Here is an 18,499-nt window from a genome sequence, read left to right as displayed (position 1 = left end):
ATTATTATTATTATTATTATTATTATTATTATTATTATTATTATTATTATTTACAGGAGTAGAAAGGCAGGTCACCCCAGGAAGAGGAGGTGGCTTCATCTTCAGTTCTACATAGTACTTGTTACTTCTTGTATTTCTGGTTCTCACTACCCTTTTGGAGCTAGGCATTGAAAGAATAGCTGGCTCTGTGTAGAACTCACCAAGACAGGGAAGCATAAAGCCTGCTCCTTAATTGATGGCATATGTGGATGCCACAAAATGAGCCAGCACTTTTTCCTCTCCCCCCCCCCCCCCCCCGCCTCCTTATCCTGTGGTATCAATGTGGACCTCCTTTAGTGCTTCCTTTATTGCTGTCTCCTTTGGCAAGAAGGGACTTTCTCAAGAGAATTTGCAGTGAGTGTGGGCAGTTGACTGTCCTTGCTGCCACATGGGAGTGAAACTCTGGGAAGCAACACTTTGCTTCACACTTCAGGGAGCATGAAAACTCACATTGAGATTGTGGTAGAACTGATACCATGATGGAGTTATGACTGACTATTTTGACTTTATGATACACTTTAAATATGCCTCCAATAAAAATACATAAAAATTAAATAAGTAATCTCTTCCTAGAAAGTAGGAGAGGTCTTCAAAATTAATAAATTCATTGTCATCTACCATTAGTTCTCTTCCCAGAATTATCCTGTGTCTGTGATTCTCTTCCGTTCTTTCTGCATGTAGGTAAAGTACAACCAGCAGTCTGAGAAGTTGCGAGAACAAGAAGATACTATTGCCCGTTTGGAGAAGGAGCTTTCTAGGGTTGGCACAGAGGAGCAGCAACGTCTTGCAACGCAGAAAAAAATGTTTCGGCAGTTTTGCAAGCAAGCACCAAGAACTTGCTTGGATCAACAGTGAGTAATTGTGTACATGTACAGTTTGATAGTTTTTGTAATGCTGAGGAGATTAAGTTTTGTGGAAAGCTCAAATTTTGCAGTTTTAATATTTCTGATTACAGCCAGTCCTTCATGTCTATGGATTCAATTATCCACAGCTTGAAAATATTCAAAAAACATAAATTCTGAAATGTTGCTATTTTATATAAGGGACACCATGCCATTGTAATAATGGGACTTAAACGTCTATGGATTTTGGTATCCACGAGGGGCCCTCGAACCAAACCCCAGCGGATACCAAAGGTCTACTGTATTATGTTAAGAATGGAGGAGGTGAATTACAGGCTGTTCAGGGACATGTTATGTGTTGTGTTGAGACCACTTTAACAGTAGCAGTGTAGTTGCTACCACTTCCCTCATTTTATGATGATTTTGTAGCTGTCTCTTTTAGGAGAATGGGGTCAGCTGGGCTGAGGGTTCCACATGCTGTTTAGAGGTTCTGAAATTCTTTTCCCACTTTCCAAATTCATCCTCCTTTCCACCTTGCCAGCAAAAGCCCAGGGAAACTTAGACTAGATCAGAAACTCAATAATATTGGAGAAGTCTTCCAAACTTTCATCCTTTTCCTGTCTCTCTAGGATTTGTTGCCTAATTGATTATTATGAGTCTCAGATTGACCAAATCAGAAAAGAACTAAGGTAAGAAAAGTCATGGATATAAATAAAGTTATGCTGTATTGGTTATGTAGAATGTTTGAATAGATTCAAGGCATTAGTAAGATATGAAAGTCTTTAACGTGTTCTTGTCCAAGGGTTTTTGTTGTCGCTATTTGCCAACAAGTTGATTAACTTATGTGACCCTATGAATGAGAGACCTCCAAGAGTCCTGGTCATGAACTGCCTTGCTCAGATCTTACATACTCAGGGTTCTGGACTGAATTAATGCCCCTGTAGTGCAGTCTGCCTCTTTGCCTACTGCCATTTTTAGCAAACATTGCATTCTGTAATTATCAATCACATTGTCGCGTGATATGTCTAAAATATAACGGCCTCAGTTTAGGTTGTTCTAGTGAGAATTCAGGATTGCTTTGCTCTAAAACCCATTTATTTCTCGTCTTATCAGTCCATATTGCCCAGAGAACTCTCCTGCAGCACCACATTTCAAATGAGTTGATCATTTTCCTGTAATGTTTCTTCACTGTCCAGTTTTTCTACCCCTTTATAGAAATTGGAAATACTGTGGCCTGGATGATTCTGTCTTTGGTAGTTAATGATATGTCTTTACACTTGAGCATCTTATCTAACTCCTTCATGGTTGCCTTTCCAGTACTTCTAGTTGCCTTTCCAATTCTTCCTTGTTCTCCTGATTTCTTGTCTACAGTCTCCATTTTGGTTAAGGACTGACTCAAGCTATAGGAAATCTCATTTTTTAAATTTCTTTTTAACTCAATGTAAAGATATGTACGCCATCTGTTCCAAGTCTTTGCTTTTTTCTGCTAGTATTATAGTGTCATCTGGCTATCTTAAAACTGTTGATATTCCTTTCCCGAGTTTTCACACCTGTTTCTTCTTGAATCTAATCCTGCTTTCCATAAGATATATTCTGCATATAAATTAAGCAGAATGATAAAACACAGCCTTGTCTGCCCCTGCTCTGCCAATGGGATTGAAGGTTGAAGGGTAGTGGTGTAGAATAGATTGATAAAAATTCAATGACTACTTTCCGTCCTCTCATGTTTCATAGCTTTTTACTTCACTGATGTGAAATTTGTTTTAACTTTGTTTCTTTCACAGGAAATATAAGAGAGACTGCAGTCATACACAAGGAGGAGGAGGAGAGGAAAAAGAAGATGAATTCCTGAAGAACATAGATGCCACAGCAAATTACAAAGCCTTGCTTATGGTAAGGCATATACTCATGAATGTGGAAACTGCCCAATTTATAGAGATAAAACCAAACACTTTCGCTTGGTGAGTTATTTTTCTTTCATTCATGTAGGGAACATTCTGGAGGCAAGGTGCATGAATCCTCCCTTCCTGGTGCTTGTTCTCGGCTTCTTCATACGTGCTGATAAATACTTTAGTGGGAATAATAATAATAATAAGATGATGATGACGACGACAATGGAGGGAAGGCACATAACCTCGCTGTTTTCTTTTATACCTGCCAGAAGAGAAAAACAGTCATGACTAGTTGTTATGTGCTATCAACACATTACTTTGCTATGCCGACTAATTCTCAGCTTCTAATGCAAAGAGATCTTGCATTACCTTTGACATTGAGAGAAAGAAGTTGGAAGTATAAGCTTTTATGTTATTTATTTTATTATCTATTTATTTCATTTATTCCACCTTTCTCCCTGGAGGGACCCAAGGCGGCTCATAGACAAAACATTTAAAACTTCAGTAAAATTCAAAACAATTAAAAACATCTACACACAATATAAAATCACATAAAAATATACAAACGTTTAAAACATAACTAAAACCCCATCTGCTCCATAAAAAACCACCCTGCTGTGCATTATATACCAATGCATAGATTGCTCAGACTCACAAGTCAGGAGACATCAAACTCCTGGAATTACAAGAAACTTTCCTCAAGCTATAGTACCCACTATGTGAAGTAAAAAACCAAATCAATACAGCAAGACTTGTACCCAGAACTAATCTAATACAGAACAAAGTGAAGATAAGAAATGGCAGAACCCACTAGTGGCCACATACAGCTTCCAACTGAGACCACTCAGATATATCATCAGTGAACTACAGCCCATTCTGGTGATGATGTAGCACTTTCAAGGGATCTTGGTGGCAGGCCATTACTTGCCTACAGATAATCTCTCAATCTCAAACAGTTACTTACCTACAGGAAGACATACCGTACATACAACACAGATAAGGAGAACTTGCCACAAACCCAGATGCCAACTCTGCCCCACAACTACTCAGAAACTAATCACTTCACTCACAATATTAGAGGGACTTTCACTTGCTCATCCTCTGTGATATATGCCATCCTCTGTCAACAATACCCTTCAGCACTACCTTGGGTAAACAGGCTAGTCCTCTGCACCAGAGGATAAATGGACATGAATCAGAGATACAAATAGGAATACACAAAAACAAGTTGCAGAACACTTCAGTCTTCTTGGGCATTCCCTCTTGGACTTCAGAACAATGGTCCTTGAACATAAAAACTACAAAGATTGGTAAAAGAGACAGCAAAATTAGAATATATCCACAAACTCCAGTCCATCAGCAATGGTTTCTTGGTATACATATGCATACTACAACACTAGATAACACTCCAGCCACATCTCTCTTGGCCAGTTCGTCATATCTCTTTCTGGTTCCCAGCCAGTGTCACACTACATTCCAAAAACTCCCTCCACCATTCATGTGATTATTGACTCACTTTGGATTTAGGCAACATCTTCTTGCCTTAGTCCCTAAATGACCATTGTTACAACTGAACATGTCACCTTACCACCATGCCTCAGGTTTTGCATTTCTGTTGCTATTTGCACATACAGCCTGCTCATTCATAGCTATAAAGTTCTGTTCCTGGGTACTTCACTCCATGTATCTGATGATGTAGACTTAAGTTAACAAAAGCTTATGCTACCAACTTATTTCTTTCTCTCATTTAGTCTCAAAGGCGCTGAAAGAACTCTTTGTATACTGACAAAGACTAACATGGTTATGTCTTTGAATTCTGTCACTTTTTAATATTCTTTTTACTGGCTCCTCATCCTCACTCAATCTAACTCCCTCAGTATGCTTTACTTAATTTTACTTGCTCTTCCTCTAATCTGGACATTATGGTTTTTAAAAGTCTAAAACACTGCTTTCTTCCCCCCTTTCTCTAAAGAAGCTTCTTTCTCAACATTCTGGAGGCCCGGTGCCCTTGCCACAATAGAGCCAAGGCAGATACTGTGCAGGTTATCCATAACTGAACCTTCTGACATTTTTTTTTAAAAAAACCTAAATTTAATTTTTTGAAAGCAACTATGGGTAAAACAAAGAAGGAAATGCTCCATTTTTGAGGGGAGGGGCAAAGCTGCAGGGGCAGAATTTTTAAGCCTTTCTGATATGCCATTTTCTTTGTAAGAATCTCTCGCTCCCTGCCACCCACCCACTTCAACATAGACCTGTGGTAAATTTATGAGCGTTTGTGTTGTCACTTCTGTTTGGGGTGTCGACTGTGTTTGATGCATGGGCTGAGTGGGTTATTTTCATCAGGTGGATATTGATTGATTGATTGAAATTTTATTTATATACCGCCGTTCCTATGATCACGGCGGTTTACAAACAGAATAAGATACAATACGATACAGGTTACAAATATAATACAATAAAAATCACAGTTTAAAAATCAAAATTAACAGCTAAAGTCCTTCATAAAAAAACCGTATACTACTATATATCATTAAAACCCATCATTAATCAATCAAAATAATAAAACAATATAAAAATACAATAAATAGTATGCAGGAGCAAAACAGTCAGGACATGTGAGGGAAGGCTTGACGAAATAAATGAGTCTTAAGGTTTCTCTTAAATGACTCCAGGGAGGGGGCTAAGTGGAGCTCCTCAGGGAGAGCGTTCCAAGACTGCGGGGCCACCACAGAAAAAGCCCTTTGCGCAGTCACTGCGTATCTTGTCTTGGGAACACTCAAAAGTTTTTCCCCACGAGATCTGAGAGTGCGGGGCTGATTGTATGGGGAGAGTCGGTCCTTCAAGTACAGTGGTACCTCGGGATACGAAATACCCAGGTTACGAAATTTTCGGGATACGAAAATATCCCATTGGAAATCATTGTTCCGGGTTACGAATGTTTTTTCGGGTTACGAAGAAAATTTTTGGTGCTTTTTTCGGCTTTTTCGCACGAAACGCGGCTTTTCCCCATTAGCGCCTATGGCAATTCGGCTTACGAAGGCTTTTCGGGTTACGAAAGCGGCCGCGGAACGAATTACTTTCGTAACCCGAGGCACCACTGTACTCTGGGCCCAAGCCATTTAGGGCTTTATAGGTAACAACCAACACCTTGTATTGTGCCCGGAAGCGAATTGGCAGCCAGTGCAGATCTGCTAGTACAGGTGTTATGTGGCTGGCCCTGGAGCTACCAGTGACCAGTCTGGCAGCCATATTTTGAACCAACTGCAGCTTCCGAGTTTGGTACAAGGGTTGCCCCATGTAGAGCGCATTACAGAAATCGAGTCGAGAGGTTACCAGTGCGTGTACTACTGTTTCAAGGTCCCCCCAGTCCAGGTAGGGATGCAGCTGGCGTATCAGCCGAAGCTGATAACAGGTGCTCCTAACTGTCGCATCCACCTGAGGAGTCAGGTGAAGCAAGGAGTCAAGAAGCACCCCCAAACTGCGAACTGAGTCCTTCACAGGGAGCGTGACCCCATTCAGGACTGGTGGACAAACCTCCTTCCCAGGACCAGGAGAACCTATCACAAGTACTTCCGTTTTCTCTGGATTCAGGCTGAGTCTGTTTTCCCTCATCCAGCCCATTACCGACTCCAGACAGGCACTGAGCGGAGAGATGCCATCCTTAGTCACTGCATCAGTCGGAGACATAGAGAAGACTATTTAGGTGTCATCAGCGTATTGATAACACCGCGCCCCGTGTCTCCAGATGATCTCTCCCAGTGGCTTCATGTAAATGTTAAATAGCATAGGGGACAAAATCGCTCCCTGAGGGACCCCAGATGTAAGGGCCCTCCTATCGGAGCGACAGTCCCCCAGCTCCACCATCTGGAATCTGCTAGAGGTAGGAACGGAACCACTGCAAAGCAGTGCCTCCGATGCCCAACTCCCCCAGGCGATCCAGAAGGATACCATGGTCGATGGTATCGAAGGCCGTAGAGATGTCCAAGAGCACTAACAGGGACACGCTACCCCTGTCCATGCCCAGACGGAGGTCATCGACTAAGGCGACCATGGCAGTCTCAACCCCAAAGCCCGTCTGGAAGCTGGTTTGAAATGGGTCCAGATAATCCGTATCTTCCAAGACCCTCTGTAGCTGGGAGGCAACTGCTCTCTCGATCACCTTCCCTAAAAATGGCAGCAGAGATACAGGCCGATAATTGTTTCGAATTAGGAGGTCAAGGGAGGGCTTCTTTAGTAAAGGTTTTACGATGGCCGTTTTGAGATTAGATGGAAAAAGGCCCTCCCTGAAGGATGAATTGATAATACGACGCAACATTTCTGTTGTCGCTGTTCCCCCTTGAACTGCCAGTCATGAAGGACAGGGATCGAGAGAGCAGGTCGTCTTCCTAACGCTACTGAGGATCCTGTCCACATCCTCGGTACTAACAGACTCAAACTGATCCAGTACAACTGAGTCCACGGAAGCTCTGGATGCCTCTACTCTCGATTCTGAACTAATAACAGCGTCGAGATCGGCTCTTAGCCGAGAGATTTTATCCGCGAAGAAGTTGTTAAACTCGTCACAGCAGGCTTTAGATGATACCAATAGTGGGTTCAGGGGGGGAGCCGATTGAGTAAGCTCTCTCACAACCCTGAACAGCTCTGCCGGACGCGACTCCGCGGATGCAATTCATGCAGCATAGAACGAATTCTTAGCTGCACCAATTGCCACTCCATAATCCTTCAAAAGAGACTCGAGGAGTGTCTTGTTGGATAAGCGCCGATGTCTCCGCCATTTTCGCTCTAGTTGTTGCACAGCCCGCTTCATTGCCCTGAGATCTTCCATATACCAGGGCTTTTTATTGGAAGCAGGCCGGAAAGGACACTTGGGAGCGATACTGTGTATAGCCCTGGAGAGATCAGTATCCCAGGTGTTAGTCAGGGCATCAACAGAATTGTGTGCATAGTGTGAAGCATTCTCCCATCTTTGACTATGTGTGCTCATCTGTTTAATGTTTAACATCAAATAATTACATTCTTGTTTTATAGAATACTGTGAAAGTAGTGAGCTATGTGAATTTGCATTGCTAGGATTTTCATCTTAAGAGGTCACCAGTATATTCCCTGGGTGAATCTTGGAGCAAATAATTGTTTTCAACACTTATTTCCTCATTTTGATAAAGGATGTGTACTAATGACCTGCTTCATCAATTTGCTGTGAGGACAAATGAAATAAGGTTACTGACATTAATTCTGTCTCTGTGTGTATGACTGTGTTTTTATAATAAAGTTTTTAAAGTCTTTTCAGACTCAGATAATTGAGACAAAAGCCCGAAATGAGCAGCTGTTACGTGAAAACATAAACATCAAGAAAGAGATGGAGATCAGGTGAGTGATAGAGCTATTTTTGTAGTTTTGATTCTTAAATGTACAAAAACATGTAACATCAAGTCGTCTTTTACAAGTACCCGTAAATATCTGAAATATATAACTGTAACCATAGATGCATAGCTGATATCCTTCACTGCTAGTAGCATAATAGCCACTCTACATTAAATATTTTCTTCCCTATATAGACCAACTGCGCAGGAGTTAAAATTTTATAAACACCAAGTGATGAAGCTGGAGAAAACATTGAAGAACATCAGGTATTTAATTTTAATCGAATATGAGTGCTAGAACTCTGTTTTTAAGATTAATAAGTTAGGGGCAGCTCAGCAATATGTTCTTTCTGCAGTCAGGCAGGGTTTTAAAAAAAATAGCAAGAAAACAAGTGAACTTGTGATAATGGGACACTGCAAAGCCTTGCAGAGGAATAGGAGCAATGGTACCATAGGATGTCTGAATATTGTCCCCAGATATTGTGGAAATCTTCATAGCTGATGCCTCCTCAAAGATATGTGCAACATGACCAAAAAGGGATCTGAAGTTGAAGAGAATTCTGGGACTCTTTACCAGCCTCAGAAGACAGTCTTTTTACTTCTTAATCTTTTTGATTTTTGCTCTAAAGGTCACATGAGAAGAATGAAGAAGAGAACACCAAAGAAAACAGAGAACATAAAAGCAATACAGGAGGAGACCAACTGCAGGAGGTTTCCAGAAAATACTTGCAGGTAGGTAGGATGCTCTTTCAGAAGATCTACAGAAAGTATATAGCAGTCCGGTTAAAATCTAAAAGGGAAGCATGGAGTTCATCCATCATGTGGAGCTGTGGCTGCTCTACAGTTGGAAGCAAAATCTTCCCATTTCAATACAGGCGCAAGAGACCACTTTGAGAAGGGGATCAACATGAATCTGGGGTTTGCTGCAGCATGGTCGTTTAGCAAAAACTGTTGTTGTTGTTGTTGTTGTTGTTGTTGTTGTTGTTGTTATACTGTGTCTTTTATTAAAATAGGCTATCAGCATGCACTTATGAGTGAAGTTTATTGTGTGTTACCTTAAAGACCAAGCTCATGTGGAGTACTGCCTCTTATAATGGACAGAATAAACATATATAGCATGCAAAATGTGTTTTCAAACTGTGCAGTACTAGTACTAATTTCTAGTACTATAGTTTTGAGAAACCTTAGTTGCCCAAAATCTATGGAGCATTTCTCTTGCTGCACATCCAGAAAATATGGTGTGACCAAACTGATTCTGTTGCAAAATTATTGAATAAGAAATGCAATGATGTCATAAAGCAGAATGCAGAAGTGACTGTTCTAAAATTTTACAATACAAAGTAATAGCTGTTGATCATTAGTAGGGGCAGATTGTGGGAATTAGAAAATAAAAGTTCAGATTAGAGTTAACAACCAACCATGGACTTGTAGTACCTGACTTACTTGTGTATTTCCTTCTGATGTGGACATTGATTTCCCATCTCGATTTCTAATTTAAACCATCGTTGTGTGTTATACTGGACAAACTGGATTTGCAGAAACTAGGATTGCCTCTTTAATTCAAACTGTGTCTCAGACATTGCACGCTAAACTGTAGTTTGGTGTTCACTCTTTACTGGGAGAATGGTAAATGATGATGAAATGAGAACACACTGTACAAGGACCACCCTCTGTACAGGGTTCACTCCTTACAGGATTCACAAACCATGAGCTGATGCTGTGTATGAATTCACCTATTGTGTTAATTTCTCCACCAACCAGTGTATTTGCAATTCCATGGTTAGAATGCATTCTAACTGTAGAACTACAAATACACTAGTCAGTGCAGATTTGCAGCACAGTCCTCTGCATATTTACTTGGTATGAAGTAAGTGTTCAGGATTGCAGTTTTAGTCTTGTTTCCTTAGTAACAATTGACACAGGAGAAAAAAATGAAAGAAAAATGCATCTGGAAAGAGAAGTTGATGGGTAGGGACAGATGCATTGTAAATGAAACTCCATAGTAGCTTTTCTCAGAGCACAGTTTGGAGGGGGGAAAAGTTCACCACTTTTAAGTGTTATGATTTCATTGAATGAAGTTTTAAGCATTTGCTCAATTGTCCACTGAAATCCAGTAAGTCAGATCTACCTTGATTGTGCACACTATTACAAACCCAGGGGCCCCAGCAGACAGTGTTTGTGTGTAAAACATTTTAAAGAAACTGATAGCTTATCTAAAGTGAGAAACAAATATTTTGTAGCTGGTGCTGTGTAATTTTTAGTATCAGGAGAAAAGGTGTGTAAGAGTCCCTTGAGACTCAGATTCAGTGGCTCCTAATGCCTATGTAAGCATACATAGGATTGGGCCCTCTGTCTCTTAGATATGAGTAATAAAGTCTGCAAAAAATGAGTATCTTTCTGATTCTTTCTGAAGTTAACAGTGTGTCTTTTTTGGCCAATATTTCATGTTAAAGGTGCTGTCCAGCATTGACTCAATTATTAGAAGCCCAAGAAGAGCTCCCTTGGTAATGCATATGCAGAGGAAAGGGCTACCACGAAGCTGTACCACAGAGAATGAACAGGAATGTGGATTTGAACATCTTCCTCTCACAGTAGAAATGTGGGCTGACCAGCTAATGTCCCTGAAGGTACTACTGATTTTTGCTTTAATGCTTGCATTCCTTTAAACTTAGGGACCTATCCTCCCACTATAAAAATTGTGTACTTTTTAAAAAGTATTACTTTTTGCTTTGTGAAGTGGGTGTGCTTAGCATTCCACATTAAATTATTAAAAGCTGTACTATGCATTATGCAAAATAAGATGTGAAAAAAGTTGCATGCTTTTTCTAGGTAGTAAACTAGCACATCAGGGAAAAGGGCTGCCTTTATCCTTTCTCTCAGTAACTTTAGCTTACTTCTTGCGGGGGCATTTTTAAGCATTAACAGTGAATAGCCTTACTTTAATCTGAAGTGATATAACCTTGAATTCCATTATTTCTTTACCAACCTGCCCATTCATTGTGTTGAACAGCCTAAAGGGCAGAATCCAAACACCATATTGTAGTAATATTTTTGTTGTTGTTGTTCTTGTTGTTGTTGTTGTTGTTGTGTGCCTTCAGGTTGTTTCTGATTTATGGCAGCCATATCATGGGATTTTCTTGGCAAGATTTGTTCAGAGGAGGAGTGCCATTACCCTCCTCTGAGGCTGAGGGCATGCGATGTGCCTATCATGGCCCAGCTGGGAATCAAACCCTAGTCTCCAGTCTTAGTCCAGCATTCAGACCAGTATGTCATGCAGGCTCTCTTTATGCCAATCAAAACTGTGCAAAAATATATGTGTGAGTTTATGATACTCAAAGTTGCTTCATCAAGCAAGGATGTTATTTTAAAAAGTATGCAGGGGAAAGAAGAGTTATACAGTCTTCATATTGTCTTCAGATGGTATAAGAGGGAAGGTCTGCAGGCTAACAAATTGTGACAATTTGATATGACAAAGGTAGTATGAGCAGACCAGTAAAAATGGGTTCTCACTTTAGAAATACAAAAGACCCATTTGAAACCTGCATCTAGTGTCTATCTGGTGCAAAGCTCATAAGCTCCTTTGTAGGAAGAGAGCAGAGAAGCAGAATGTCTGGGAAGCAAAAAGTGTATTTGCCATAAGAAGTTGAGGAAAGCTCATTATGGCCATTTTAGGAAGAATATATATTGATGTCTACTTTATGATTTTGTAAAACAATCTGTTACATATAAAAATGGATATAATAATACAAACAGAAACCAAGTACACTCTAGCTGTTTCTTCTAGCTACTCATTCCCAAACAATAAAGGTAGGAAAAAATGTAAATTGAAGGCTTTCAAAGGTGCTGTAGAATGGAGTGTGAATGATGATGTGTTCAGCCCTCTCCCACCAGTGAGGCATGGTGCAAATAACAATTGTGATAGGACGCCAGAGTTTTCCTACTGCTGCTTTTTCTACTGTACCTCACAATCTGTCCTGCTAGGAGTGTGGTTACTGGTCGTGCAATATATTTAGAAAAAATATGCCCACATATCTACCAGCTCCCTTACTACTTGTGCCAATTTGTAAAATAATTAATTCATCTCCCACTTCATGGGACTAATTGTCTCAATTTTCAGACCAGTATACCTAGAATTTTTCTGCCTGTCACTCATTTGTCTTGTGAGGAGGAAGTACAGTCTCCTTATAAGCACAGTATTTAAGGCTGGCAAGCATGTTATGCAGTATTATCTGTAGTTGAGTCTGATATGCCATACTTTTGTGGGGAGTCTGACCCTTCCAAAGGCTAAACATAATCCTTAATTTTCATAATCAAATCTTTTTTCAGCTATTATTATTATTATTATTATTATTATTATTATTATTTTGTATCCTGCTCTTTTCCCAGAACTGGGACTGAAAAAAAAGCATGTTTGAATCCATTAATATTAGCTTTGAAGTTCCTGGCACCATAATCTGATTCTTTGCTAGTTTATATTAAGAGGCCAGTTGTTTAAATTGTAATTTTTTATGTTCCTGTAGTTCTTCACATAAATCGGATACCACAGCTTTCCTTCCTGGGGCTAATCTAGTTGGTTTTCTAGTTGCATGCATATACAGTGGACCCTTGGTATCTGCTGAGGTTTGGGTCTAGGATTCCCCGTGGATACCCAAATCCATGGATGCTCAAGTCCCATTATATACAATGGCATAGTCAAATGGTGTCCCTGATATAAAATGATTTGTTTTTTTAGTTTTTTTAAAAAATATTTTCATGCCATTGAATGTTGAATCTGTGATTAAGGAATCGATTGGTACAGAAGGCTGACTGTTTATCCTTACACATACATGGAAGGAAGGAATAATGGAAAGTGTGTTCATGTGTACAGTATCTCTCTAGATAGCTGTAGGGGTAGCAGGGAAAGAACCCTTTAAAGTCCAGGGATGGTATTCAGATTTTGAAAGGGTTTCTGGCCATATTCCAGTGGGGGACAGGCCAGGGTGAAAACCAAAAAGTTGTGATCAGATATACATCCTCCCAGTATGCGCTACTGCATCCCCTTTTGGGATACAGATCCACCCCAGTCTGCAATCTAAAGCTCCTGTTCCATCATGCTGCTTCTGCTGAAGCACCAAGACTGAATTTTTTTCTTCTCTGCATCTTGCATTTCTTACAAAATGGTTCCATAAGTTCTCACAGTCTTCCAAAACAGGGTTTGCGGCTGCGGTGGGAAGAAGAGAGACAACCCACCCACCCCTCGGCCAGGTGATGAAAACAGTTCTGTCAACGGATGTCTTGTTTTGGATTTAGGCCCTTGTGTTAAGAACCAGTTACCTTTGAGCTCAGAATATTAAATATAAAATGGGAGTTATGCTGTCCTCTGACCATGATTTTTGTTCTTTCAAGAATTTACATAGCTCCCTTAAAAAGCTGCTTCTGCTGTTACTGCCTTGGCATACAGTAGCTGTGCTGGATAACAAGGAAGATGTTAGAGTTGAAGACCTTCAGCGGTTAGTTGATGAAATGACCGAAGAAGTAGAAAATGAGGACAAGGTATCTGTTTTCCCTTAAAATTCTGTTTTTTGTTCACACTTTTAGGCTGAAGCTTCTTTCTTTCTGTATGTTAGTATAAATCCCTGCATTTTAATCCAGGGCAAAATCTCAAATATTTATTTGTTTATTGAGATATACATAAAGCATCATAATAATTTTGATACTATAGATGACTTTGTTTGTGACATTGGTCCTTGGTTTCAAAAGATGGCTTTAGAATCATAGAGTTGGAACAGATCCCAAGGGCCATCCAATCCAACCCCCTGCCATGCAGGAACTCACAATCAAAGCAGCCCTGACAGATGGCCATGCAGCTCCTGTTTAAAAACCTCAAAAGGAGGAGACTCCACTACTCTCCGAGGGAGTGTGTTCCAATGTTGAACAGCTCTTAATGTCAGGAAGTTCCTCCTAATGTTTAGTCGGTATCTCTTTTTCTTTTTCTTTCCCTATTTTGTAGTTTGCATCTGTTGTTCTGGATCCTATTCTCTGGAGCAGTAGAAAACAAGTTTGCTCCATCCTCAATATGACAGCCCTTCAAATATTTAAACAGGGCTATGATATCACCTTTTTAGTTAAATTTGCCCCTGCTTTTTTAGTAAACCTATCCTGCTTAGTCTGCCTGTAAATCCTATCCCATACAGTTTGCTGCTTATCACTGGGAGATTTCTAGTTTTTAGACTGATTTCATCCCTAGCCCTCCATTGTGATATTTAACTTAAGTTAAAAACTACAGTATAATAATCTCTTTCTCATCTCTGGCATCTTACAGAAGAGTCATATGCCTTCCCAACACACCTTGTATGCAATTGTCTCTCATTTTCAAAAGCTGTTTGATGTGAATTCTTTGAATGGAATTTACCCTCGGATGAATGAAGTGTATACAAAACTTGGTGAGATGACCAATGCTATGAGAAACCTTCGTGTTCTCTTGGAATTAGGTATGAATTTTGTTGCTCTTTTCTATGTTCAAAACCAGCATGGGATAAATAGAAGGTGATAAGAATATTATTTTTGCTTTTTGAGAGGAGTGTACAATTGTGTTTGAAACAATGGAATGATACTTTATAACTCCAGAGCAAAACCTTTCACACCAACAAGCACTGTCACTTTCATTTCTCTTATTATAAGCTACAGCTATTAAATTCCAAATTGTCCTGTGATTAAGAAAATAAGATATTCAATAATGTATAAAATATCTTAGTTCAACATTGTATTTTATCTGAATTATCTCAATAGCCTTTTCAAAAAATTATTCCTATATCCAACAGGCATGGGTTTGGCAGAAGCACTTCTTAACAATTGGAATTCAGACCTGTATTTGTTTATTAACGCTCTTGATTGATTGATTTTAAAAGTTCGCAGAATGTATATCTTACATTTTCAGTACTAGTGCTATGTTTGTTTTAATATTTCCACCCTGCCACTATAAATTAGCCCATACAGTATTGTCTTGCAGAACAGAAACTGTTCAAGGCTGGGTTTTTTTACATGGCAATTTAGATTGGGGGGAGAGGGAGGATGCTAGTTACCTGATACATTCAATAACTGTGGGCCTGAATAGATAGGCCAAAATAAAGCTGCTTTGGGTTACTTTGGAGGTATGCTGTTTAAATGACAAACACATCTTAAGAGTCAGAAGCTGCATCAAAGGTACGCTCTAGTCCTTAGGACTGGAGCGTGGTGTTGGTGCGGCATCCGGCCTCTTAGGATGCATGCATCATTTAAACAGCATACCTCCAAAGTTACCTGAAGCAGCTTTATTTTGGACTGTCTGTTCAGGCCCTATGTGATAGACTGGACTGACACTTCTTGATTATTTGGAACTATTTAACACTACTATAATTCAGGTGGATGTGTTTGCTATAGGGTCTGTTTTCCTAGTTTTTTATGTGTTTCTTTTAATCTAAAGGTATCTTTCCCTTGTTATTTTCAAGGTAGTTAAATTGATATGTACACTGAATGTGGCTGAAAAGAATATTGTCTAGGTTTTCATATATATTTGCCCCTCCTTTTTTGCAGGAGATCTGTTCTGTACTCCCTTGTGGAAATGAAGCTTTGCTTATATTCAAGTCCCATTGGCTTGAATATAGGCAAGGGCTTGCATGGATGCACTGAGGGCACACTCCCCATTCTTTCCCCTCCGTTTATCCCTTGCACATAAGCGAGGGATGTGAGTCTGAAGACCGTGAGAACAGAGGGAGGACTGTAGTGTCTTTCTTCTCATTGTGTTCTTTTATTCATTGTTTTTCAAAGTGTAATTTTCCCCCTTGGGTCCATATTAGACATTTTATTATTCATTCTGATAAACATTTTATCAGAAATGGAATCTTCAGAATCATCATTTCCATACGTTGCTTGGTTTGCATATTGATATTAGTGACCACTTAAATGTTCTGTTTATTTTCTGCATTGATAATGTCAGCCAGAGTGTTTGGTTAGAAGCTTCTGCTATAGAAAGTGATGTGGTGTTCTTCCAGATACCTCAACCCCACCCAGTGTCCTAGTGAATACTGTTGGAAAGCTCTGTAGTCTATTTAACGAGAATGTGATCTGGCAGGTAGAACAGCTGCTTGGGACACAAGACATCAAAAGGTATGTCAACTTACACACTTGTTAAACATTAACCTCTGAACAATCCATTGAAATTCCTATTATTGTTATTTTTTTGAGCAAGTTCTTTTTTCCAAATATCTATGTTTTCTGTGTGGTCTTTGGTATAACTCATTAGCCCTAATTTAGTTAACAGTGTGATTTGCTACTTCTATCTCCACCTACCTCACCAGTTCCCTTACATCGGTTTTTAGACTGCAACCCCATTAGGGTATAGACTTCTCCTTATATTCTCCATAAAAGCGCCATCCATGTAAATAGGGCTTCATAATTATTTGCAGTCTGAAAAACTTTTTTTTTAACCCCAAGAATGTACAGTGGTGCCTCGGGATACGAAATGATCGCGTTACGAAATTTCCGGGATACGAAAAAGTCGGATTGGCAAAAACTGTTTCGGGTTACGAAATAGTTTTCGGGTTACGAAATTCATTTCGGCGCGAAATTCAAATGCTGCTATAGGCTTTCCAGTGCTAACGGAGTATTTCGGGTTACGAAATTTTCGGGTTACGAAAGGAATGGCGGAACGAATTAATTTCGTAACCCGAGGCACCACTGTATGTTGTACATCCTATTCCAGTGTAATAGCAATTAGAAAAAAATTGGAAGTGGAAGAAGATGAAGTAAAGCCAAGTTGGCTTTTTCATGCCCTGCTTTCTGTGGCAAGTATCCTTTGCTAGCACAGGATGTATATAGTGAAGTCATGAAGCATAGTGTAGGTACAATCCATAGAAGATGTAAAGAGCAATTGCAAGAATATTGTGTTCTCTTAGATTGGAAAAGTATGTTCATTCTCTCAAGGTTTAAGATAAAGCACATTGCTGCTGAAGATACACTCTGACATAGAAGTGCCCTTATTGTGCTAAAAACAGGTGTCCCACCTGTAGAGAAGCACTTCTAATAAAGAACAGTGTTGAAGAGTTGGACGGAACAAACCTTCTGGCATTGGAGCTCACTGAGCTTGTTTTACAGAGGAGAACTGCTAGCCAATAAATGTATGCTTCAATTGATATTTTTCAGCATTATCTACAAGTTAGAAGAACATGACAACTTTTTCCCAGCCTTTCAAGCTCTTACTGAAGATTTGCTTCACATTCTAGGTGAGTTACTTCTACAATATATGCTATTGTCAATGCATTCCAGCCCTGGAAAGTAGAGGGCATACAAGCAAAGAGGCCCTCATAGCTAGGAGTGAAATTAGTTAGTTTTACTATTTGTGTTCAAAGCGTTTTTTAGCCAGTTAACCTTACTACAAGTGGGGAAGAATGCACAGCATGTTCTGAGAAGCCCAGTTTTTTTAAAACTGGATTCTACTTAATGCTTTGCTAATATTAGCTCAGTACTCAGTTTCCTTTTAAATAATTCTCCCTTTTCAAAACAATTCTTAGCAATGTTCTGTGTAGTGCTCCTGTCCTCATAGTAAGCCTCAGAAAAGGATCAGGTTGAAAGTGACTTCATTGTCACTCAAAAACATCTTGACAACTTATGTATGTGGCCACACTGTGTATTTATATTATCAGTTATTTAGTGAGCTAAAAAAGATAGTAATGGTATATTGGTATATTTTCATTGTGTCTGTAAGACTTTGTGCTAGCAGTGAGATTCTGTTCTTCTCAGTCTAGCTATTAATTCTTTTAAATTGAAATTTAAGGGCCTAAATACCCCAAAGGCACTGACTTTGGAAGCTAAGCAGGATCAACTTTGGTTAGTACTTTGATGGGAGGCTTCCAACAAAGACCAAATGCTGTAGGCTATATTTCAGAGGAAGGAACTGGCAAAACCACATCTGAATATTCCTTGCCTAAGAAAGCTGTATAAAATTATTGGCATCATCATAAGGCACACACAGTTGGAATTCAATTTATGAATAGAGATATCTCTTCTCTAACCCTCCTTGGTTTGATTGGAAAACTAAAAGTAGCTGATATGTTTAGCCTGAAGGGCATGGGTTATATAAAATTATTTTTCTTCTTTCAGAAGTCAGAAATCTGACAGATATAGTACCTGCTGTGCAGAAGCTGAAATGGAAAAACCAATAATGTAAGCCATCTATAAAAGTCACAAAATGTATCTACCTCTTCTGTATATTGTTTAACTATTTTAATTAAAAACATTTTAACTCATTCTTGGATGTTTTTATAGTTGATGCTTCTGCGTAGTGAGCATCTTTGCTCTGAATTTTTTTACCTTTGCAACATTATCAGTAATGATAATCAATTCAAGTCAA

At 39.4% G+C, this 18,499-nt stretch overlaps 1 protein-coding gene across 2 annotated transcripts in view; it reads left to right on the top strand.

Annotated features, from left to right (window-relative positions):
• CEP70 (centrosomal protein 70) overlaps nt 1-18,395 on the top strand; it is a 26,778-nt gene extending 8,383 nt beyond the window's left edge. For both annotated transcript variants that reach the window (XM_042445562.1, XM_042445561.1), the window contains exons 6-17: nt 721-890; nt 1,511-1,570; nt 2,666-2,774; nt 8,052-8,140; nt 8,329-8,400; nt 8,763-8,865; nt 10,587-10,760; nt 13,519-13,665; nt 14,435-14,603; nt 16,143-16,257; nt 17,293-17,372; nt 18,250-18,395. In XM_042445562.1, coding sequence (XP_042301496.1) covers nt 721-890; nt 1,511-1,570; nt 2,666-2,774; nt 8,052-8,140; nt 8,329-8,400; nt 8,763-8,865; nt 10,587-10,760; nt 13,519-13,665; nt 14,435-14,603; nt 16,143-16,257; nt 17,293-17,372; nt 18,250-18,311 — 1,350 coding nt within the window. In that variant the 3' untranslated portion in view covers nt 18,312-18,395. The remainder of the gene's footprint in view (nt 1-720; nt 891-1,510; nt 1,571-2,665; nt 2,775-8,051; nt 8,141-8,328; nt 8,401-8,762; nt 8,866-10,586; nt 10,761-13,518; nt 13,666-14,434; nt 14,604-16,142; nt 16,258-17,292; nt 17,373-18,249) is intronic.
• Nucleotides 18,396-18,499: the final 104 nt, after the last annotated feature.

Source organism: Sceloporus undulatus, chromosome 1, assembly GCF_019175285.1.
Source record: "Sceloporus undulatus isolate JIND9_A2432 ecotype Alabama chromosome 1, SceUnd_v1.1, whole genome shotgun sequence".
In the NCBI taxonomy this organism is placed as follows: Eukaryota; Metazoa; Chordata; class Lepidosauria; order Squamata; family Phrynosomatidae; genus Sceloporus; species Sceloporus undulatus.
The sequence above is the reverse complement of the archived record's forward strand: the minus strand, read 5'-3'. Positions and strand labels throughout refer to the sequence as shown.